At 37.4% G+C, this 22130-nt stretch overlaps 1 protein-coding gene across 4 annotated transcripts in view; it reads right to left on the bottom strand.

Moving 5' to 3' along the window:
* Positions 1-8478: 8478 nt before the first annotated feature.
* Positions 8479-22130, bottom strand: part of PRKG1 (protein kinase cGMP-dependent 1) — a 1248399-nt gene continuing 1234747 nt past the window's right edge. For 3 of the 4 annotated variants that reach the window (XM_036828090.1, XM_036828091.1, XM_036828092.1), the window contains 5 exons: positions 21781-21944; positions 16161-16283; positions 16014-16076; positions 14801-14867; positions 12049-12983 (listed from right to left, as the gene is read on the bottom strand). In XM_036828090.1, coding sequence (XP_036683985.1) covers positions 12885-12983; positions 14801-14867; positions 16014-16076; positions 16161-16283; positions 21781-21944 — 516 coding nt within the window. In that variant the 3' untranslated portion in view covers positions 12049-12884. Of the gene's footprint in view, positions 12984-14800; positions 14868-16013; positions 16077-16160; positions 16284-21780; positions 21945-22130 lie in introns of all 4 variants that reach the window. The other variant, XM_036828088.1, reaches the window with a different exon arrangement.

Genomic DNA, 22130 nt, shown 5'->3' with positions numbered 1-22130 from the left:
ATGGGGGAACCTCAGTTCTCATGAGGTTTTGATATAGCAGTCTACATATATTACAAGATTGATTTAAGTTGCTGGTCCCCTAATTTCCAATGTATTTCCAGTATCCTGTATTTATACTCTCTACTTCTCATGATTGCTGGTTTTGATATCATATTTGTGTGTGGATGATTTTCTACCTTCGCTGTATATTTACCTTTACCAATGAGCTTTCCCATTCATACTTTTCTTGTTTCTAGCTGTGGCCTATTCTTTTCCCTCTAGAGAAGTTCCTTTAGCATTTGTTGTAAAGCTGGTTGGGTAGTGCTGAATTCTTTTAGCTTTTGCATGTGTGTAAAGCTTTTGATTTGTCTGTGGAATCTCAGTGAGACCCTTGCTGGCTAGAGTATTCTTGTAGGCTTTTCCCTTTTATCATTTTAAATATATTTTGCCTCTCCTTCTGGCCTGCAGAGTTTCTGCTGAAAAATCAGCTGATAACTTTATGGGGATTCCCTTGTATGTTATTTGTTGCTTTCCCCTCATTGCTTTCATATTTTCTCTTTGTCTTTAATTTTTTCTGTTTGATTAATGTGTGTCTCAGTGTGTTCCTCTTTGGGTTCATCCTGTATAGGATTCTTTGCACTTCCTGGACTTGAGTGTTTCCTTTCTCATGTTAGGGAAGTTTTTGGCTATAATATCTTCAAATATTTTCCTAGGCCCTTTTTCTTTCTCTTCTCCTTCTGGGACCCCTATAGTGCAAATATTGGTGTTTTTAATGTTGTCCCAGAAGTCTCTGAGACTGTCCTCATTTCTTTTCATTCTTTTTTCTTTATTCTTTTCTGTGGCAGTGATTTCCACCACTCTGTCTTCCAGCTCACTTATTTGTTCTTCTGCCTCATTTATTCTGCTATTGATTCCTTTAGTATGTTTTTCATTTTAGTTATTGTATTGGCCATCTCTGTTTGTTTGTTCTTTACATCTTGTAGCTCCTTGGTAAATATTTCTTGTATCTTCTAGATCTGTGCCTTCATTTTTTTCTTGAGATTTTGGATCATCTTTATTATCATTACTCTGAATTCTTTTCAGGTAGATCACGTATCTTCCTTTCATGTAATTGTTCTTGTGGGTTTTTATCTTGTTCCTTCACTTGCAACATATTTTTCTTTTTTGCAGTGTATTTTTCTATCATCTCATTTTGTCTAACTTTCTGTGTTTATGTTCTCTTTTCTATGGGCTCCAGGGTCGTAGTTCCTGTTGCCTCTGGTGTCTACCCCCTGGTGGGTGAAGTTCATCCAAGGGCTTGTGCAGGCTTCCTGTGGGAGGGACAGATGCCTGTCCTCTTGTGGGTAGAGCTAGGTCTTGTCCCTCTGATGGGCAGGGCAGTATCCAGGAGTGTGTTTCAAGGTTGCTGTGAGCTCAGTATGACTTTAGGCAGCCTGTCTGCTGATGGTTGGGGCTGCGTTCCTGTCTTGCTGGCTGTTTGGCTTGAGGCTTTCCAGGAACCTGGAACCTGTAGGTTGTTGGGTGGGGCCGGGTCTTCGTGCTGAAATAGGGACCTCCAGGAAAGCTCTTGCCAATCAGTATTTTCTGGGGCCTCTGCCCCCTGTGTCGTTGCCCCCACAGTGAGCTACAGCCAACCCCCACCTTCCTAGGAGACCCTCTCTGACCCCTCGTCAGGTCTAGCCCTAGTTCCTATGGAGGTATTGCTTTGTGCTGGGTCGCAACCCACGTAAGGTCTTGTGTGCACTGCGAAATGGTCTTTTTTTTTTTTTAATAAATTTATTTATTTATTTATTTATTGGCTGTGTTGTGTCTTTGTTGCTACACGCAGGCTTTCTCTAGTTGCAGCAAGCAGGGGCTACTCTTCGTTGTGGTGCTTGGGCTTCTCATTGCGGTGGCTTCTCTTATTGCAGAGCACAGGCTCCAGGCACGTGGGCTTCAGTAGTTGTGGCGCATGGGCTTAGTTGCTCCGCGGCATGTGGGATCTTCCCAGACCAGGGCTTGAACCTGTTTCCCCTGAAATGGCAGGCAGATTCTTAACCACTGCACAACCAGGGAAGTCCTGAGAAATGGTCTTTTGTAGGAGAGGTGCTATTCGTCCCCCCAGCTCACTCCCTTCTGTTCACCAGAGCTGTATGCTCTAGGGGTGCCCCCTATATGGGTTGTATTGCCCTTCTGTTGTGGAGGGCTGATTACTGTGGGTAGTCTGGTAGGTGTGGCTGGCCCCCAGTCCCATTGGTTTCCAGGTCTTGCCTTGTTCAAAGGCTTCTGGCTGCTGGTGGGTGACACTGGGTTACTGGATGGCTGGTTGTGAGGTTGGAGGTCCTGTATCTAGTGTTGGCCTATTGGTGGATGGGGTCAGGACCCAGGTAGTTCTGGAGCTGGCTTTGGCCTGCTGGTGGGTGGTTCTGGTTCCTGACACAGTTGCAGGGTCTGTGGTGTCCCAAAGCAGGTGTTGACCAGCTCTTGAGTGAATCTAGAACCCGGGGTGGCTGGCTGAGGGGCTCATGATGTTTTGGAGCTGGTGTCAGCCTGCTTTTTGGTGGGGCCAGGACCCACGGTGTTCTGGCTGGTGTTGGTCTGCTGGTAGGTGAGGCTAGGTCCTGGGGTTAGTGCTAGCCCACTGGTGGGTGGAGCCAGGTCCTGGGATCTCTGGCTGTGGGACCTGGGGTTCCCAGAGCTGATGTTGGCCTGCTGGTTGCCAGAGCAGGGCCCAGAGAGTCCTGGAGCTACTGCTGGCCCATTGGTGAGAAGTGCCATGTCCTGGCTGCAGGTCCCTGTGAGTTCCAGAGTTGGTTTTGGCCCACTGGTGGGTGGGGTTGTGTCCCTGTAGGTGGCTGAAGGACCAGAGGGTCCCAGGGCTAGTGCCAATGGATAGGGCCAGGTTCTGGTCCTAACAAGTTAGAGGGAGGATTCCAAAGTGGCACCTGCCAGCACCAGTGTCCTAGTGGTAATATGAGCTCCCCAAAATGGCTGCCACCAGTGTCTGTGTCCCCAGCATGAGCTCCAGTTGTCTCCTGCCTCTCCAAGGGACTGTCCAAGATCAGCAGATGGGGCTGACCCAGGCTCCTTTCAAATTACTGCTTCTACCCTGGGTCTCTCAAAATATGTGAGATTTTGTGTGTTCCTTTTTTAGAGTGGAGTCTCTATTTCCTACAGCTCTCTGGCCTTCCCAAATGTAAGCTCCACTGTCCTTCAAAGCCAAATATTCTAGGGGCAAATCTTCCCAGAGCCAGACCCCTGGGCTGGTGAGCCCAGTGTGGATCTGGGACCCATGCGCCTTAGGGAGAACCTCTACAATTGTAGTAATCATCCTGTTTGTGGGTCGCCCTGCCAGGGGTATGGGTCTTGACTATACCATGTCTCCACTCCTCCTACCCATCTCCTTGTGGATCCTTCTTTATATCTTTAGTCATAGAATATCTTTTCTGTCAGTCTTCAAGTCTTTCTCTTCAATAGTTGCTCTGTAAATAGTTGTAGTTTTGATGTGCCCATGGAGGAGGTGAGCTCAGGGTCTTCCTAATTTACCATCTTGGCTTTCTCTTGCAGTGTATAATTTTTAAGTCAAAAAGAAATCACCTTTCCGTAATACAAATAAACAACTCTTAAATTGTCTTTGGGTAAACCTAATCTTTTCACATATCAATTTTTTTGAAGAGAAGTATGCCCAAATTTTTGATAACCTTACCTCCAAAGAGTACTTCTATTACCCCAATAACTTTACTGCTTTTCTAGCTGTTTCCCAGTGGTCTCAAGATGACACAGTCTCCATTATGTATTCCAGCCAAAAAAGAAAGAAAAAAGAAAAAAATTCTTAGGCTTTCACAGAGTCCTTCTCCAGTCATTCAAACAATGTTTCTTTATATCTAGACTTTGAATCAGTGCATATAAACCAAGAAAGCACTTACAAGTCAGAGAAAGTTTTCTGAAGGTAGTTAATGCCTGTGCTGAGATCAGAACAACCTGAGTTGGTGATTGGAAAGTGGAAAGTTAGAAGGGAATGCAAAGTTCTGTATACGACTGGAAGTGGTTGCAAAAGCCTGGAAGCCCAGCAAGTGGTTGGGAGCCTGGGGAGGTAAGTTCATTCATGGGTTTGACTGCATCCTTAGGGCATCTAGGAGCCATTGGAGGGAGCTAGGAATGCCAAGATAAGATTAGAATTTTTAAAAAAATAAACTGGACCTCAGTAAGAATAGGTTGGAGGCGGATGAGAACTAGAGGCATGGAGATTTTAAAATATATATTAAATGGAAGTTATTTATATACATAAGAAAGTTAATTTTAAACGTGAGGAAAAAGGGCAAAGTAGTAATGCTCCTTTGAACTCAGACACAGAGAACAAGAAGCAGTATGAAGCTCAAAACTTTTAGTATATCATATACTTTTATTTTGTTTTATGTTTCAACTCTTTTTAAAGTAAATTTAATTTAGGTAAAAGATGCAAACATACAATTTCATGAGTGTTCACGAAGTAAACACACCTGTGTCTCTAGACAGATCAAGAAATTAAATGACCAGCACCCTAGGAGAGCCCCTCTTCTTCCCTCTCAGTCTATACTTCTCCCCACAATTAATTATTATCTTAACTTTGATCCATATGGATATTTTAAATTAATTTTTCTCCTAAGACATGAGCTACCACATACCTAGAAACTTGCACATGAAAAGAACCTCAAATTTAATCTAGTTCAGTGATTTTTCAGACATTAAAAATAAACAGTAGAATATTTTCTTCAAAATTAAATGTTACATACATCCCCAGTTTGTGAAACATATATCAGAATTTCTATGATTGAATCAGAATTAGAAATCTGGAGACTGTGGAGCCTACTCACTGCACATCCCCTTTGTTTAATACATATTCAGTGGATGCATAAACAACACAGATTTGAACTTCATGGGTCCACTTATACTCAATTTTTTTTCACTATATACATACTACAGTGCTACACACTCCACAGTTGGTTGTATCCGAGGATGCAGAACTGCAGATACAGAGGGCTGGCTGTAAAGTTCTACACTGATTTTATACTTCATAGAGGGTTGTACTCCTAATCCCCCTATATTGTTCAAGGGTCACCAGTATTTCTCTACCTATTCCATTCTGGTGGACTTTGAGATATCACTTCCATATCCTGAGGCTCTATGGAAAACTCAATTTGAAAAATCACTGGTCCATTGTAAGCCCTTTCTTTTGAATAGGGTTTGGTTGACTTTTCTGGAAAGGTCTAGACAGTAAATAATGTAGGCTTTAATTGCCATATGGCCTCTTTCTCACTATTCAACTCACATGCTGTTGCAGTGTGAAAGCAGCTTTAGACAATATGTATTGGCTTTGTTCCAATAAAACTTTATTTACAAAAATGGGCTGGGGGTGTGGGCGGATTTGGCCCATGGGCTGTAGTTTGCCAAACCCTGCTTTTGAAAAATAAGGAAAGGGAGGTTCAGAAAAGTAAAGAAACTTAGAATTGCAGAATTTTATTACTAAAGGAACTTTAATAATCCTCCTTTGGGTAAGGAAACCAAGGCCCCAGTAATTCATACAACTTTACAAAGCAATTTGTGGCACATGTAACCTAGCAAGGAGTTTTATATGCATGACATCATAATTATAGTTAAGATAGTGTTTTGTTCCTATTCCAACCTGTATTTATTACTAAAACTCTCCTACTAAATCTTGAAGAATCGTGCTCTCCCTAGGAATTGTAAATTCCCCCATCCTGTGACTAACATGATTTCTATTGGGACTCTTTGTTTCTCATGCCACTAACCTTCATGCTTCTAAATTTGAGTCTTCACCCAAGTGGCCCAAGTAACTTGTTGCACCAACTTTACACGGTCTGGGTTCTAAGCATGCTTCCATCCATTAGCCTGTTAAAATGTATATTTGTTATATCGAGTTTAAGGTAGTTTCTGCCAAAGGATTAGGAATTTGAGTGAATTCATCAAGGCTTTACTGCAGTTTTACTGCCCCTCATTCAGGGTCCAATGACATATTCTGTTATCTTCTCCCTGAGAGTGGGTTATTCACATTGCTGAATTCCCACACCGAGTCCAAGGCAGGCCTTGGCTTTCTTCTGTGTGTGCTAGTTGTATCAATCAGAATGGGCAAGGTTATGCTGCTAAAATAGGTCAAGCCAAATATTAGCGGTTCCGAACAACAATATATTCCACCATAAAGCCTTTGTGGGTTGGTAGGAGCTCTGCTTCTCTTGATTTCCGTCCTCACTCTGCTTCTGAAGCCGACAGAACAGCCACTGATGAAGAAGTGCCCATCGCGGAAGTAGAGGGAAGGGAGGAGGTGTTGAAGCAAGAATTGGCTCTTAACATTCATGCTTGAAGTGACAGGCTCCCCTTTCAATGGCCAAAGCAAGACAAAGGGCTAAACCTGCCTTCCACGGGGCAGGGAATTCCTCAGGGAGGGAAATGGGAGATTGGTGAACTGAAGTAAAAAGTCCAGCTGAGCCAGAAGCTCAAGTCTTTGTTATCATTTCTCCCTAGAGGACTAAGAGCCATCATGCAAATTAAACTAGTATCCTGCCCTGGTATACCAGATACCTGAAGTGGTATAAATATATCGTTTTGGCTTTTTAAATCAAGATGTGGATGTATTCCTTAACAAAAATAGTTTATTATTCATATACTATTTGAATATGGAAAATGGAAAGGACAGCTGTATAGGTAGAATATAAATGTCATTTAACATTTTCGAGGGCATTTAATAGGCTTTGGATGTCAATGACTATAGATTTTTTCTTTCCTCCTTCACCCTACCATTCCTGAAATGCTTTCCCATGGGCCATATTTTCCTGCATCCCTTCCATGAATGTATATTACTGTTTCCATCTGAATAAGCTAAGATGCTTCTTATAAATTCGGATTTCTGGACTGTACCTGAAAATAACTGTGGATGATGCTGGGAATCTATGTTTTTACCATATTTTCTACAGACATTTTACGACATTGATGTTTGGAAAACATTGTCCTAGAACATATACCTTGAGCCTGTCCCTTAAGTTTTATGAAATCTATGGCCAGACTTTGTGGCTTGTGGCCTTGGTTTTTCCCTTTTTTCTTTTCTTTTTTTTTTTTCCCCGTGAGGTTGAGACTTAACCTCTTTGGCTTTGCTAATTGGCATGTGATGGATTTGTCTTTTGCTTCATAGACTCACCTTGGGTGAAAAACAATTGTCGGAGGTAAACATTACCATTTTATCAATTTTTATAGGCCTTTTGAGTTAGAAAGGAGAAATATGGAGTACAGAAGAGAACTGTAAATAGGACTCTGGAAAAGAATATTAGCATTGTGGCTGTCCTATATTATGTGCCTAACACTTTCAGGGTTATAACTGAGAATCTCAGGGTAGGTCTGAAGGCATAACATGTGATCAACTTGGATGATCGTGCTACCAATTCATTCATCTCAAATTTAGTATTGATTCCTATTGTCATGGTCAAGTAAGTGTTCAGTGATTTACTTCAATTGCAATTAACATGCACAAGACGTGACAGTGGCATGGATGCAACATCCTCACCATCTCCCCCCCCGCAACCCCACTAATGATCATGAGGATTGATCCGTGTGCCTCTGCAAAAACTGTGTGATTAGTACAAAAAAAAATAACCTTCTGGGATCAAAGAAGACGGTTCTTAGATCAAGGGTGTGAAAATAACAGAACTTAAAGGACAAATACTAAAAACTTACAGTTCAGTTCTATTTGTAGGAAAAATGAAATTATTGGATGTGCTATGTGACATAATATTTTTTAAGGTTATTTTATTGGCTCTGTCTGAGAATGCTAACCGAATTGAATTTCTAGTTTTCATTAAAAAGGGGTTTCAGTTCACCATCACTGGCAATGTGATGTCAACAAGACAAATGCAATTAGATTAAGGGGATCTTTACGTTGCAGCCTGTTTTAAGTTGTGTACCATTCACTGCAGTGAGGAGCAAAGGGATGTAGCAACAATATGTTCACCAGGGCTGTGGAGAGTTGAGTTTGTCGCAATCGTATTGTTCTCTAAATATATATTCTTTATGCATGTGAAGTTTAACAGAGGGATTAGGTGAACAAACCTTAGACAAAGATTCATGAAGTTACTTTTCATATTAAATAATTCCCTCCTAGCATGTCTTGTATTCTTGTATATTGCCCCTTTGACGGTGTGCCTAGTTCAGAGTTTGGCTAGGGGTAGCCCAAAAAGGAGTGAGTGGTAGTAGTGGTGATGGTGGTGGTGTGGTAGTTGCGTACAGAAAACTGCTAATTTTCAGGTTCGTGTGGCTCTTCACACTGGATGGCCTAATGTAACCCTGTTGAATTCTTTAAGCTGAGTTGTTGGATTAGTTTTATATTAGATGATAACACATCATTTTATGATGGATACTTGGGTTATAAGTATTTTCTACATTGTTATAGTGACATTCTACAATAGCACTATATGGTATTTCAATTCTAATATATTCTATCCTTGGAATCTTGTTTGAAATTAAACATCAACTAAGTTCAAAAGTAATTATTTTTTTTATTTCAACTCTATAAAGTATACAACAGGCACTCGGCAATTACAGCTGCAGGAAAAATACAGAGCAAATCAAAGCAGGTTAAGTTTATGAAAAAGTTTTTAATCTACATCAAAAGAGTGCAAGTGGTCAGTGACCATTTGATGACAGTTGTTGCATTCTGACTAACAAAGGACTCTTTCATGTAGAACGAATTGTAAGAGGACAATCAAATAACCATAGCTGTAAGAATATAAAAGAACTGAGCAGTTGTAAAAACATCATACGTTGAAATAAATTTGATAGATGATGCTTCAAGAAATGTCCCTTTACTCGGAAAGTCCAAACCTCTGAGTCACTGTCAAGGTCCCAGAGCTCTGTCTGTTGATGCAGGGGCAGATAAAGAGGAGGGCTAACAACACACTTTCAATGTTTAGCTTTCTAGGTCTGTTGAAAACTTGCCTTATAAGTGATTTGCATATACAAGAACTCAGAGAAAGCATCCTGTTTTGTTGAGTGGTGCACCAAGGTACTTTTTCATCATTGGTTTCATGACGAGGCTTGGTTAGCAGTCATTTTCCAATTTTTCTTTTGAGTTGGACTGTTGTTAATGGAGTCTACAAAATGAGATATTTTAGAACTTGACTGCACTAATTTTTTTAACTGAATCTGCACAGCTTAGCAAAACAGGAATACCTGTATACAGACTGATAGTATGTCATATATTAATTTGACCTGCACATACATTTATACATTTCACAGAAATGACGCTGTATCTCATTAACAGATACACAGCTCTGGTACATTTAACAGAAATAAGAGAACAACTTCATCATTTCTGTAATTCATCAATATTATGTAATAAAGGCTTATAAATTGTTAGCAGAAAGAACTGTAAAACACAGCAAGCTAAGAAAGGACAACATTTTGAGGTGTGTTTGTCTTTGTCATGCAGCATAACACCAAATTTGTTTTTTTAATAGGATGCCATGAATTTAAGGCACTTGCAACAATGCCAGATAGCCAGGTCATGTTCTAAACTATGGGACAGATGGATAAACAGTACAGTTGACATAATTTTCAATAATACTGACAAGTATGACATTAATTCAAGTCTACTTGGACCTAAAAACATTATTCAGTACAAATTAAATGAAATAATAATGCTGTGAAACACTAAAAAAAGTTACATGTACCACAAAATATCACACAAAAATACCTATTTACATAAATATTTGTCTGTGGTCCTATTGTGAAAGAAAACATTGTTATGGATAATGCACAAATCACCTCTACTGTATGAAATCAGTTCTAATATCCTTATTTTCGGTGTGGTAGCTGACTTCTTTAAATTTAAGTTCACCATCAGTTCAGTCTTTTAGAAATGAGACAAGAAAAATTCAATAGTTGAATTTATATATTATACATGTGTGATTCACATGCATATCCCATAATTTTAAGTAAAAGTTATGATTTGTAAAGAATATAATCAAAATAAATTTGTTTTAAATGCCACATGGATCTGATTCCTATATTAATAACAAAGAAGGTACAAACAAATATCATTCATAGCAAATTTCCAGAAATCACTTTCCCTAATGTATTCAATCTATCTCAAGTGTTACGTTGCTCCTTTCCTTGGCAGTTTTCAGTTTTCCTGTGAGTCAAGACACACAGAAAGCCCTTATTTCCCATACTTGAAGTATTAACAAGAAAGTCAGTTAACAAATCAAACAAGTTGGCGCTATTCTAACTTATATGGATGTTCTTTAGTGAAAGAAAATAGAGGGGGCATGAAAAATTCAGAAATAAAGTGAGATGTGCTTTTTATGAAGCTGACCATGAATTTTAGCCCTAGTGTCTTCATTAAGACAAGATTTAAATCCTTAAAATTCAATGTTGAAAATTAGATGAATGTTTTCTCTTAGTAATTCTTGAAAGATGTAGTTCACCTTTATTTTCTTGGTGATTGCTTTAGACATCCTAATGCAATGCCACAGGTGAAATGAACAAAGATGCAATAACAAGTGGGAGAAATGACCTACAGTTACATTATGCTGAATGCTGCTTCTTCATTCTCTACAGAACTTGTACATATTGGTTGTCTTAGACTTGAACTGTAGTTCCAAATCCACAGTAAGTGCTAATCTCTGGGGCTATTGGGATATTTAAAAAGTTGCAGGAGAAGATTCTCTTACTTAAAATGACTAGGTGAATTTAATATTCTAGCAAACCTTTAGCATGCCTACACCACTGTCTTAAAAAAAAAATCACTGAACATTGACTAATAACATTGAAATTATATATTTTTAAAAGCCCAATTAAAAGCAATATTAAACTTCTGAAGTAGCATTCATAGCTGGATTTTAACTTGATATTTTTAATTTTATATTCTAAAATCTGTAGAAGAAGGTGAGTATTTTGAGGAATAGTTCGATTTTGAGAAATTGTAAGGGAGGGGAAAATCCGATAATACAAGAATAATAATAATAGGATCAAAATTTTCATTTAAATTTATTCTAATTATATATAATATGCCCTTAATACTTTTATTCTCCAAATGTTTCTTAGATTTTTATATTTTGATAACATATCATATTCTAAAGTAGTCTTGGTATGAAAAATTCAAACAAAAATCATAATATATGCCTTCTTGGATACTATATAATCTCGGTGGACATATGTTTTGCAGAACTGTCTATATTTGATTGACTTTTTAAAACACTCTCTACTGGAAAAGAGCAAACTTCTGTTTAATATGCCATGTTCATATACAGTTCCAAATCAGGACGACAGCTCATAAAATTATACATTTGTCTAAGGAGGTACAATGTTACTTATCCAGGAAGAGCTCCAAATGGCTGTGCTACTTTTGACAGCTAATAATTGTCAACTGGCCTGCCAACAAAGGACTCAGTTTAAATTGCTGATTCTTTTCCCCATGTGAAAAAGCAAATCAATTCGATATTTCAAATCTGGTCTTTCCTCGCTAGTCTGATATTTCAGAATTGTAGTATTTCTGTTCTATTTAGCTCCAATTTACTTTTAAGAAATCGGGTTCCTGTTTCTACTCCTTTCCTCCTTTCACATGCTAATAGACTCATTGCCCATTGACAAAAAGGTAATCACACCTGACCAGGTTCTTGTCTTGTTCCCTGACCTCACATAGGTAAGGGTTCTCATCGGGTGAATCTTAATGATTTTGTGCTTGCTTTCTTTTTTGTTTTCTTGGTTCAGGCCTAAGACAAGAAGCTAGTTCAAATATATGTTTAGTCACCTTTCTCCCTCAACCCTAGACTATGTTGTATAAGTGAAATCTGACAGAAGTTTGGTTTGATAAATTTAGTGAAAATGCTTGATTCTCTGGCTACACATGTAATGATTAGAATTTGTGTGGTCTGTTTAGACACTGACATTTACAGATGAAAGATATACATAGCACCTCTATATAGTTTTTATTTTTTTGGATGGATCTTAATCCCTCTCCCACCCACCCCACCCTAAGGGTTTATTTTTATAAAAGGGAATACTTTAAGCCTCAGTTTGAGGGTGTGTTAGATAAATAAAAACCAATTGGCTGCTAGTCATTTATTTCCAGGACCATCTTTAAGCACACTATTTTAAAAAATATGAAATGGTTTGTGAATTGCTTTTTTTCCACTCTGTCATGCCAATTTATCAAAAAGAAACAAAGATCATGCATGTTGTGTTCTTCAGTCCTCTGTGAAAACACATATATACCTGCTATGAGAGTTCTCAGCAGAATCCATAGCAGTTGTGCTTTTATCATATCAATTTTTAAAATCTGTCAGAAAGGAAAGGTAACATTCAGTCTCGTCATCAGCACTGCTGGGAAAGAAAATCATGAAACTTCTAGCACTGGTTTGACATGAACTCTGTGACCAGCAGATGTGTGGTCCTCTTGTATACGGTATTTACACCAGCTTGCAGTAATAGAGTCTACACCCCTCACTTGAAGAAAGGGAAGAGTCCAGTTTTTGTACCACAGTAATCTAATCTATCGTACCCAATATATTATTTTTTGATCTTCTTGATAATTCTAGCAAGGTACTGACTCTCTTTGAAGTGTTTCTTACAGTCTTTCAAATTATAATCAGAGCAAAGCAAGATCATCGCAACAATAGGAAACATTTCTTTACTGGTGAAAGGCTTTGCTTCAGGACCACCATGTCAACTGCTATTTTTAGGTTCAAACAGAAAACATGTAAAGAGCACTATTGTCATCTAAGCAATAAGTCCTAATGCCACTGTAGTTACTGGAGCAGCATCGATCAAAGGCATCATGGTGACCCCGAGCACTAATCTTCTCTCTTTCCTTCAGGTTTGCTGGCAGCTGTGTCTCAGGAAAAGCTGTCTTCAGCAAGGCAGAAGCAGGTAAGAGAAATACATTAGAAGTCTACGTCCCATCCTGAGTTGTCATCAGGTGGTGGTTCGTCATTGTCCTCAGGGAAACTGTCAAAATTGCTTGTGTCTGTGGGTGATGCAACCTGCCAACAAGAGAACGAACAGTAAAATTTTCTGAATTTTTTAGGGGCATTCCAAGCTAAATTTTTAAAACATTCTTTATTCATTCCATATTCAATGGCTATTTTTGGAGTGTACCAGGAGCAGGTTTGTCCTTTGTATTGGGGGTTACAATGGTGAATAAAAATAGACATTGCTCTTGCCCTCATAGAGTTTACACTCTAGGAAAGAATGAATTGTGTGATTAAAACAAACAATTACACCTGTAGATAATTATAAACTTTGGTTAGTGCTATGAAGAAAAAATACAAGGTGTCATGAGTAAAAAAGAGTGATCGTGGAAAGCCTCTTTGAAAAAGTATTAAACCTAAGAATTAATGGTTTTGATAAAGAGGGTATATAGCACATGCAAAGGTCCTGAGGTGAGAAAGAGAGAGCTCCATGCTATGAAGTATCTAAAAGAGGTTAACTTGGCTACCGTATAAAAGAGGAGGGGAGTGAAATGAGAAATAGGCAGAAGTCATCTTAGAATAAATACACAAAAATCCTTAAGTATGATAGCCATTTCTAAACTTAAGCAAAAACTCTTACAAGTTTACTGGGCAAAGTCCAATCTGCAGAGCATGAGTAAAAGCAGTAAAGAAACACACTTTAATTTCCCTTATATTCTATAATATTTTGAACCTCATATTCTATTTTATATAGATATATAAATTTATTTCCCCCATATAATTTAACACTACTGATTGCATAAAAGGAGACCCCTGGTAAATATAAGTTAGGGTAATTTAGATTTAATATTTACCTCTTCAAGTTTCTTATATTGCTCTTGTTCTAAAAGTAAAACTTTATGAATGCAATTAGCACCTGTAATTTGCTTTGTGAATAAACATAAATATTAGCATAGAAATAAATCTTAGAAGTAGGAAAAATATTTCTATAGAAGAAGTGATCTTAAATTAGTCCCAGAAAAAGGAAGTATATAAATGAAAGGCTCAGGACTGCAAAGCAGCCCTCTCCTCCTTAGTTAAGACACATCACATTTTATTAGCTAGATATAGTATTGTATCTATAAAGGCAGTCAGTTGAAATCTATTTCAGGTTAATACAGTGTAAACACTTAGTCTACTTAGTGGATTAGCAGTTTAACAAAACACCTGATGTGTTAAGAAAAGAGAATTTAAAAGAACACCATTGTGCTGAGGAGTGCTTCAAAGTACTATGGGGGCAGGGGAGGAGGAGCTATGTGGGGCATAAGTGAAACAATATTGGCCAGGAATTGAAAGCTGTTGAAACTGGTTGCTGGACTGTTGACCACACCCAACAGGAAACCAAAGGGCAGGGAATGTTTTGATGTGGTCCATTTGGGTTGGACTCTTGGAGACAGAGCATGGTGGAGAGTAAACTGAAATCATAAACAGAAGGTAACAATAGCAGATAATCCTAACTCATACCAAGTATACTCAAGTACACACTAAATTGTTAAGAACTTATTGCATCTTGTATAGAGAGAACACAGATGTGCAGAAATTTAAAACAGTGTACATAGTTTTGGTGGTAATTCATGAATATGACTAAATAAGGTTGTGAATATATTCTTGGGCAAAGATGTATAAAGGTTTTATATTATGGGGAAAAAAAGGTTCATGATACTCTTCTGTCAATATTTAACACCGTTTTTAAGCTTGGATTTTAGAAGATGTCACTATTTTAACCTGGTATTTCTCCTACAGTTTAATCTGATCATAGGATAAAAATGTAAAAATAGCAGACCTTTGATGACTGACAAACACACACCTTCACGTGTGTCACACTAGTACAAGCTGGAAAGTCTACTTACACTTGGTATTATAGGAGGTGTCAAGGTGCCTTTTCTTAAGCCTTCCCAATTAAAGCCCTCAAACCATCTAAGAAAGGAAAAGAAGTAGATAGTTAAAGACATTTTACCTCAGCTGAAGCCTTCGCATTGCAACCTATATATTGATGTCCATGACTGATGGAAAGTAGGCAAACATTTTCAATATGACAAAAACATTTTCAATTTAATTGCAGGTTTTTAAATGTTAGCTTATTAAATGGAATGCATATTTTTAAAAGATCTAATTGTCAAAATTTTAGACACCAATTAGAAAGCAACTCCTTTTTATTCTAGTAATTTCAGTCATAATAAATGCCATAATATGCTGGGCCCTACAGGATATTTATTTTAAGAAGGTAGAATCAGGGCATGAAGTGTCAGGACAGAAAATTATCTTTCCATCTTTGTCACTGATTCAGTGGGCAGCCTCAGTTAATTAACCTGTTCACATCACTGTCTTGGTCTCTAAGTATCCCATTTTCTTTCTTTTTTTTGTTGTTGTTGTTGTCTTTGAAAGGTTTCATCATTCACAAATGCCTACACCAAATTCCTGGCAGGGCTTTTAGACATTCATAGGTATTTTGGTAAACACATTCCTCTTGGTAGATATGTGAATTTCCTGTGCATGTTACAGAAACAGACTAATAGGGAAAAACCAATATGGTCTTAGTTTAGCTTCAGATACATCCAGTCAGTCAACATGGATAATGTCTGATATTTAAGATGCTACTATTGCTTGGAAACAAAATAGATGCTATGACAGAGAAAAAAGACTGTACTCTAACTAGGAAATGGTTGGAAAAATATATTTTAGGTTGAGTCAAGGAAATGAGGCATGATATATGGTGGAGTACTTTTGTTTTTAATATTCTGGTAGAGAATAGAATTCCAGGATTAAAAATATATATTTCTTCTTCATGCTCAAGAGGAAAAGTGCTAGTTAGTTAGAGTCAGGAAAAACTAAATTCAGTGAACCTGTTGTTTAGAATGTCAGAGGGTCAGATGTGTCTAAATAAAGTCCCAGAGACACAACTCGAAAGGTCTTAAATAACAAGGCTAACTAGTCTACATGTCTCCTTGGATGTTCCCATAGACTAATTGCATCAGTTATATATAACCACTAACTTAAAAACATCAGCCTGGGAAAATACTTTCTGAACTCTCAAACCTAAAGTTATAAGGAAAGAACACTTACTTGTGCTTTTGAATGTCTTTCACTCCATTTTTCAAATTCCCTAATCTTTCTGATGGATTGTCCCTAAAAATAAAATAATAATTGTTAAGGAATCTAATTGTTTCCATATTATGATCCTTTAAAAAATAATGTGGTTGAAATGCTTACCTGCATAGTTTTTTAATTAAATTAGCAGCATTTTTGGCAATCTTCTTTGGAAATTCTATCATGTCAATCCCCCTCAATATGATGTTATAGGTTTTCATAGGATCTGGGCCTGAGAAAGGTGGGCTGCAAGAATGAGAGACATGAAAAGAGATATAACAATAAGGTTTCTTATTTAGAAAACCAAGTACTAACTCCACAAATGACAATTCTTATTTGGGGACATATATTAATAGTGATAGTGAAATGAAACTTGATTAATGGCAAAACGGTGTGGAAATGTTTCCAAGCAAATCGTTTAGCAAAACCCATAAATGGGTCAAGTTTGTCCACTGTTCCCCTCATTTCATTTCAGTGTAGGTGACTAACCCCTCTTGCTGTCCTTAGTCATTCAGGAAACCTCTTCTACTTTTGGCCCTTTCTCACACTTATCAGCTCACTGATTGATTACACTTGGGATGAAGTCCTACATCATTAGAATGGGCTACAAGGACATCACTGGTACGACCCCATCTCATGCCATTACCACGCTCACTCACTGGGATCCAGGCAGACCAGTCTTTCTCTGCTCCTCTGAAGTACCAAGCACTCTCCTACCTCAGGGCACTGTTTGTTTTGCCTGAAAGGTACTTCCCAGGCCTCCTGGCTAATGCCTCACTTATTGTTATGCTGCTTACTCAAAAAGGCCTGCTCTGATCACCCAAATGTAACGAATCATATAACCATTATCAACCAACAAACAATGTAATAATCTAATCAAGCTAATACTGGAATTTAAACTTTAAGTTAGATTCACCTGTTATGCTCTTATAGAACCCTTTATGCCACTTATTATACTTTGTAACTACTTTATTTTGATGAGTATTTATGTCTGTCTTCCAGTCCCTGCTGGTATTCCCAGAGTCTGGTGGAATGCCTAACAAACACATAGTAAGTGGTCAGTAAATATTTGTTGAACTAATGCTTCTACAGAACAGTGCTCTTCCTATCCTTTTCTCCCTCTTTATCCATCCTCAGTAGATAACCTAACGCAAGACATCCTCTGTTAGAAAGGATGTGATACCCAATCCCTCATAAGCCAAATCTGTTGGGTTATTTGCCTATCCATCCTTAGACTGTGGCTTTGTGCCAGGCTCAGGGAATACAGATGTGACTAAAGTCAGCTCCTTCCATCAACTTTCCCACAGTTCAGAAGGGAGGTTATGATGTGCCTTGACAGATGATTTCTTTGGAATTAATTATTCTCCTAATATAGGGTTCATTCATGTTTCTTGGGGGAAGACGTTTTCTGGATTATTTTTTGTCTATCCATAAAATAGCAGTTCAAATATTTCCTTCTGTTGAGAAAGTTGAAAACAATGAATTGCTTAAAAAGGGCTGTGATAGGATCTGCGTTAAGGTTTTGTCCCTATTTTCTGTAACAAGTACTTTCTATTTACTTTGTCAGTAACTGTCACCTGTCACGTTAAACCACTTTTTATAATGTATTAACATCCGATTCTATTTAGTATTCTTAGAATTTAAGAATTCTCTCTCTACTCTCAAGTTAACTTGCCGGTTTTTACTTACACTTTAAACATGAAGAACCACCACATCTTTGATTTTTTTGTTATCAACTTAATGTTGTTTCTAATTTATATTTTTGCGTTGATTTTTGTTCTTTCTAACATAAATAATTTCATTAAAGGTGACTTTTGTGGTTTTTGCAAGCCATGCATGTTCTGTCCAAGATATTCAGGCAATATGTGAAACATATACAAAATAGAAGAAAGTAAAAACCATCCAACACCACTAAATAATTGACATTTGATGAATATAAATTTCATACATTTCTCTATGTAGATGGAGAGACACAGGATTATGATATACATGCTTTTCAAAATAAAAAAGTATTCAATTTAATTTTACTTGAAGTTAAACCTGAAAAAAAATGCTAAATTTCAATATGTGCTTCTTCACCAACAACATTAATTCCTAAAAGACTTCTCTGAAGAAGTTAAAAAAAAATTTTTTTTTGCCCAGAAATATACCCATGCACCTCTGGTCAATTAATCTATGACAAAGGAGGCAAGAACATACAATGGAGAAAAGATAGTCTCTTCAATAAGTGGTGCTGGGAAAACTGGACAGCTACATGTAAAAGAACGAAATTAGAACACTCCCTAACACACAAATAAACTCAAAATGGATCAAAGACCTAAATATAAGGCTGATACTATAAAACTCCTAGAGGAAAACATAGGCAGAACAATTTTTGACATAAATCACAGCAATCTTTTTGGATCCACCTCCTAAAGTAATGAAATTAAACTCAAAAGCTTTTGCAAAGGGAAACCATAAACAAAATGAAAAGACAACCCACAGAATGGGAGAAAATGCTTGCAAACGAAGCAACCAACAAGGGATTACTCTCTATCAATCAAAAAAAAAAAAAAAACCCAATCAAAAAGTGGGTGGAAGACCTACATAGACATTTCTCCAAAAAAGACATACAGATGGCCAAAAAGCACATGAAAAGATGCTCAACATCACTAATTATCAGAGAAATGCAAATCAAAACTACAGTGAGGTATCACCTCCCCTGGTCAGAATGGCCATCATGAAAAAGTCTACAGACAATAAATGCTGGAGAGGGTGTGGAGAAAAAGGAACCCTCCCTGCACTGTTGATGGGAATGTAAATTGGTGCAGCCACTATGGAGAACAGTGTGGAGGTTCCTTAGAAAACTAAAAATAGAGCTACCATATGATCCAGCAATCCCACTCCTGGGCATACACATCTGGAGAAAAACATGGTACACACACCCCAATGTTCACAGCAGCACTGTTTTACAATAGGCAAGACGTGGAAGCAACTTTAATGTCCATCAGTGAAGGAGTGGATAAAGAAGGTGCGGTACATATATACAGTGGAATATTACTCAGCCATAAAAAAGAATGAAATAATGCCATCTGCAGCAACATGGATGGACCTACAGATTATCACACTAAGTGCAGTAAGCCAGAGAAAGACAAATATCATATATCACTCATATGTGGAATCTAATTTAAAAAAAGCAAATGAACTTATTTACAAAACAGAAACAGAATTACAGATATCAAAAACAAACTTATGTTTACCAAAGGGGAAACGTAGCAGGGAGGGATGAATACACACACACTACTATACATAAGATAGATAGACAACCAACAAGGACCTACTGTATATAGCACAGGGAACTCTACTCAATATTCTATAATAACCTATATGAGAAAAGAATCTAAAGAATAGCTATATGTATAACTGAATCACTTTGCTGTACACCTGAAACTGACACACAACACTGTAAATCAACTATACTCTAATACATTTTAAAAAAAGAAAAAATATGTTAAACACTTTGAATTGGGAGTTTTCTTTTTCATAACGACATAATTCAATTGTAAAAAATACTTAAGATTCCTAATTGTGAATTATGAGAAATAAGTATTCCTATAGTCATTCCTACCTTCTGTCTCCCACCTTAACTTTTAAAATTGCCAAAGACTATAACATTTCCATTCTGCTTAATAACCAAATTTATTTTGATTCATCTCTTAGTTGACTTGGTCATACAGTAGTGTTTCTAAGAAAGCCCTGGGGTACACACTTTATATGTTGTCTTTATATTTTAAGAATAACTTAATTTCGTATAAATTAGTTGAGTTGTACTCTGTCTCTCTCAGAACTACATCGTTCTTAATATTCTATCTTTTGGCATTAAAGGTGCTATAGAGAAAGTTGAGGCCAACTTGAATTCTAATCCTCACTCCCATCATCATATATGACATGCTTTTGTAGCTTAGAGACTATATGATTATTCCTTATCATTGAAGCTAGGAAATTGCACTAGGACACATGGTGGTGTTATGACTCTGTTTCCCCATGGTCACTGTTGATCAAAATGATCCACTGAGACCATCCATGACTGGTCTATGTCATGAATTTTCTATCAGGTAATTGAGTATGTTTTGTATCCCACTTGTAATCGTCTCTTCATATACATAGTTGTTTTTCCTATTTCCTTGGACTGCTGTATCTTCTTTCTGTAATAATTTCTATATCCTTTTTTCTTTTTTCCTAAGGTCTATCTACTATCTCCCTGGCTGGGTTTTTAATTGCTATTATTCTATTTTCTTTTGCTTATAATATGATTTTCAGCTTTGTACTGTTCCTGAGCTCTGCAAGTTTACTACTTTTCATCTATGAACACTTACAGACATCTGTGAAGTTACTTTTTTAAAGAGATCATGCTTTCAACAGCTGCAAAGAAATTCTAGATAACAATTTGAACTCTTCCCATGTTTCTCTGAATCATTTCTCCTGTGGTATTTAGCTGCCTTTGCCTATGTATCTTTCATCTAAAATTAACAGAAAACACCAACGAGGTTTATTAATTTGAAGTCAACATAAGAGTTTCAAGAGTAATGGTGTAAAACGTCCACAAGTGAAATAAAAACCACCACGTAACTGTTCCTGGCAATAGTAGTAGGTGTTAGCATCAATGGAGTGCTTCCTATGTCCTAGACTTTCTCAGTGCTTAACAGATTCACTGAATCCTCACAAATAACCGTAAGACTAAAAGTCCCACCTTCCTTTCATTTTCACTGTAGCTACTAAGTTCTCTTAAGTAATTCTTTCACATTCCACTGCATGCTTCTTCTTAGATCTGAATTATTGGAATTATCTTCAAACTAGCCTCCCCATCCCTCTTCCAGTTTGCTCTACCCATTATTGCCAGCTTGTTTTCCCTTAAATACCACAACACATGTCACTCCTTTATCAGAAAATCCTCCATGAGTCCCTCTCTGGATGGAGTTCAAACACTGAGGTACAGCAATCATGATTCTTGAAAGATGACTCTTTTGGATCTCCCATCATTTCTTAACATGAACCTTTTTCATGTCTTTGCCCACTACTCCCCCTCTATTTAAGCCATGCCTTTCTGCCTGGAGTGAACTTTACTCTGCTCTCTATATTCTTCCTGCAAGGTCCAGCTAGTCCTACGTTCTTCAAAAGCCTCCCTGGACAAATTTAACCTTCTTCTGAACTCTTCAGTTTATAATGACCCTCTTAATTATTGTCCTGAGCACAGGGCTTGGTGGCGTATTTGTTCCTCTTTTCCTTGAGTTTATAGTCCGTTTTATACCTGGTCGTATCCACAGTACCTTTTTTAGCTGTTGATGACTACAATATTATTACACAACAGATCTGCAAAGCATTTACATTTCATTTAGATATAACAATTGCTAACAGGTTCTCTTATCTCTATAAATAGTTGACTCTATATTTTTATATGACTTTCATCTTCCTTGCTGGCTAAGTGACTAGGCTCAGAGATCTCAGAGAAAGACACTAGACGATTCCACATTCACATATGTATAAATAATGAGAGTTGAGAGTTGATGTTGAGTTTGTTCCCCTCATCTGACCCATTTTAGTTTTTACTTTATGAATTCCTTGTTATCTGCATAACTAATTAAAAACTGTGCTAACAAGATCTGGTGAAAGTACTTTAAGATGGTCTCATCAGAGTGACAAAGACAGGAGTGTGTAGCTGTTTGCTGGTCTATTTTTATCAGCAGTTCTCTATCAATGTCCATACCTGCCAGTCAGAAGTTCATACATTAGGATTCCCAGTGACCAATAGTCGGCTGAAATGTCATGGCCTTTGTTCAGGATGATCTCTGGGGCTACATACTCTGGAGTCCCACAAAAAGTCCATGTTTTCTTTCCAAATCCTATTTTCTTTGCGAAGCCAAAATCAACCTTACAAAGAGAGAAAAAACAAGATATTCCAAGCCACTTTTGATTAAGCTTAAAAGCAAAAAGTTACTTTGTTGAAGTATGCTGATGATAATAATAAAATAAAAACAGATTCGAACTATTGTAGTCCTGTCTTCTAAAAGAAGTCCTCAGTATATTTCAAACAAACAAAGCCTCCCTGCTCAAGCT

Source organism: Balaenoptera musculus, chromosome 16 (assembly GCF_009873245.2).
Source record: "Balaenoptera musculus isolate JJ_BM4_2016_0621 chromosome 16, mBalMus1.pri.v3, whole genome shotgun sequence".
Classification (NCBI taxonomy): domain Eukaryota; kingdom Metazoa; phylum Chordata; class Mammalia; order Artiodactyla; family Balaenopteridae; genus Balaenoptera; species Balaenoptera musculus.
This window is presented reverse-complemented; position numbering and strand designations above follow the sequence as displayed.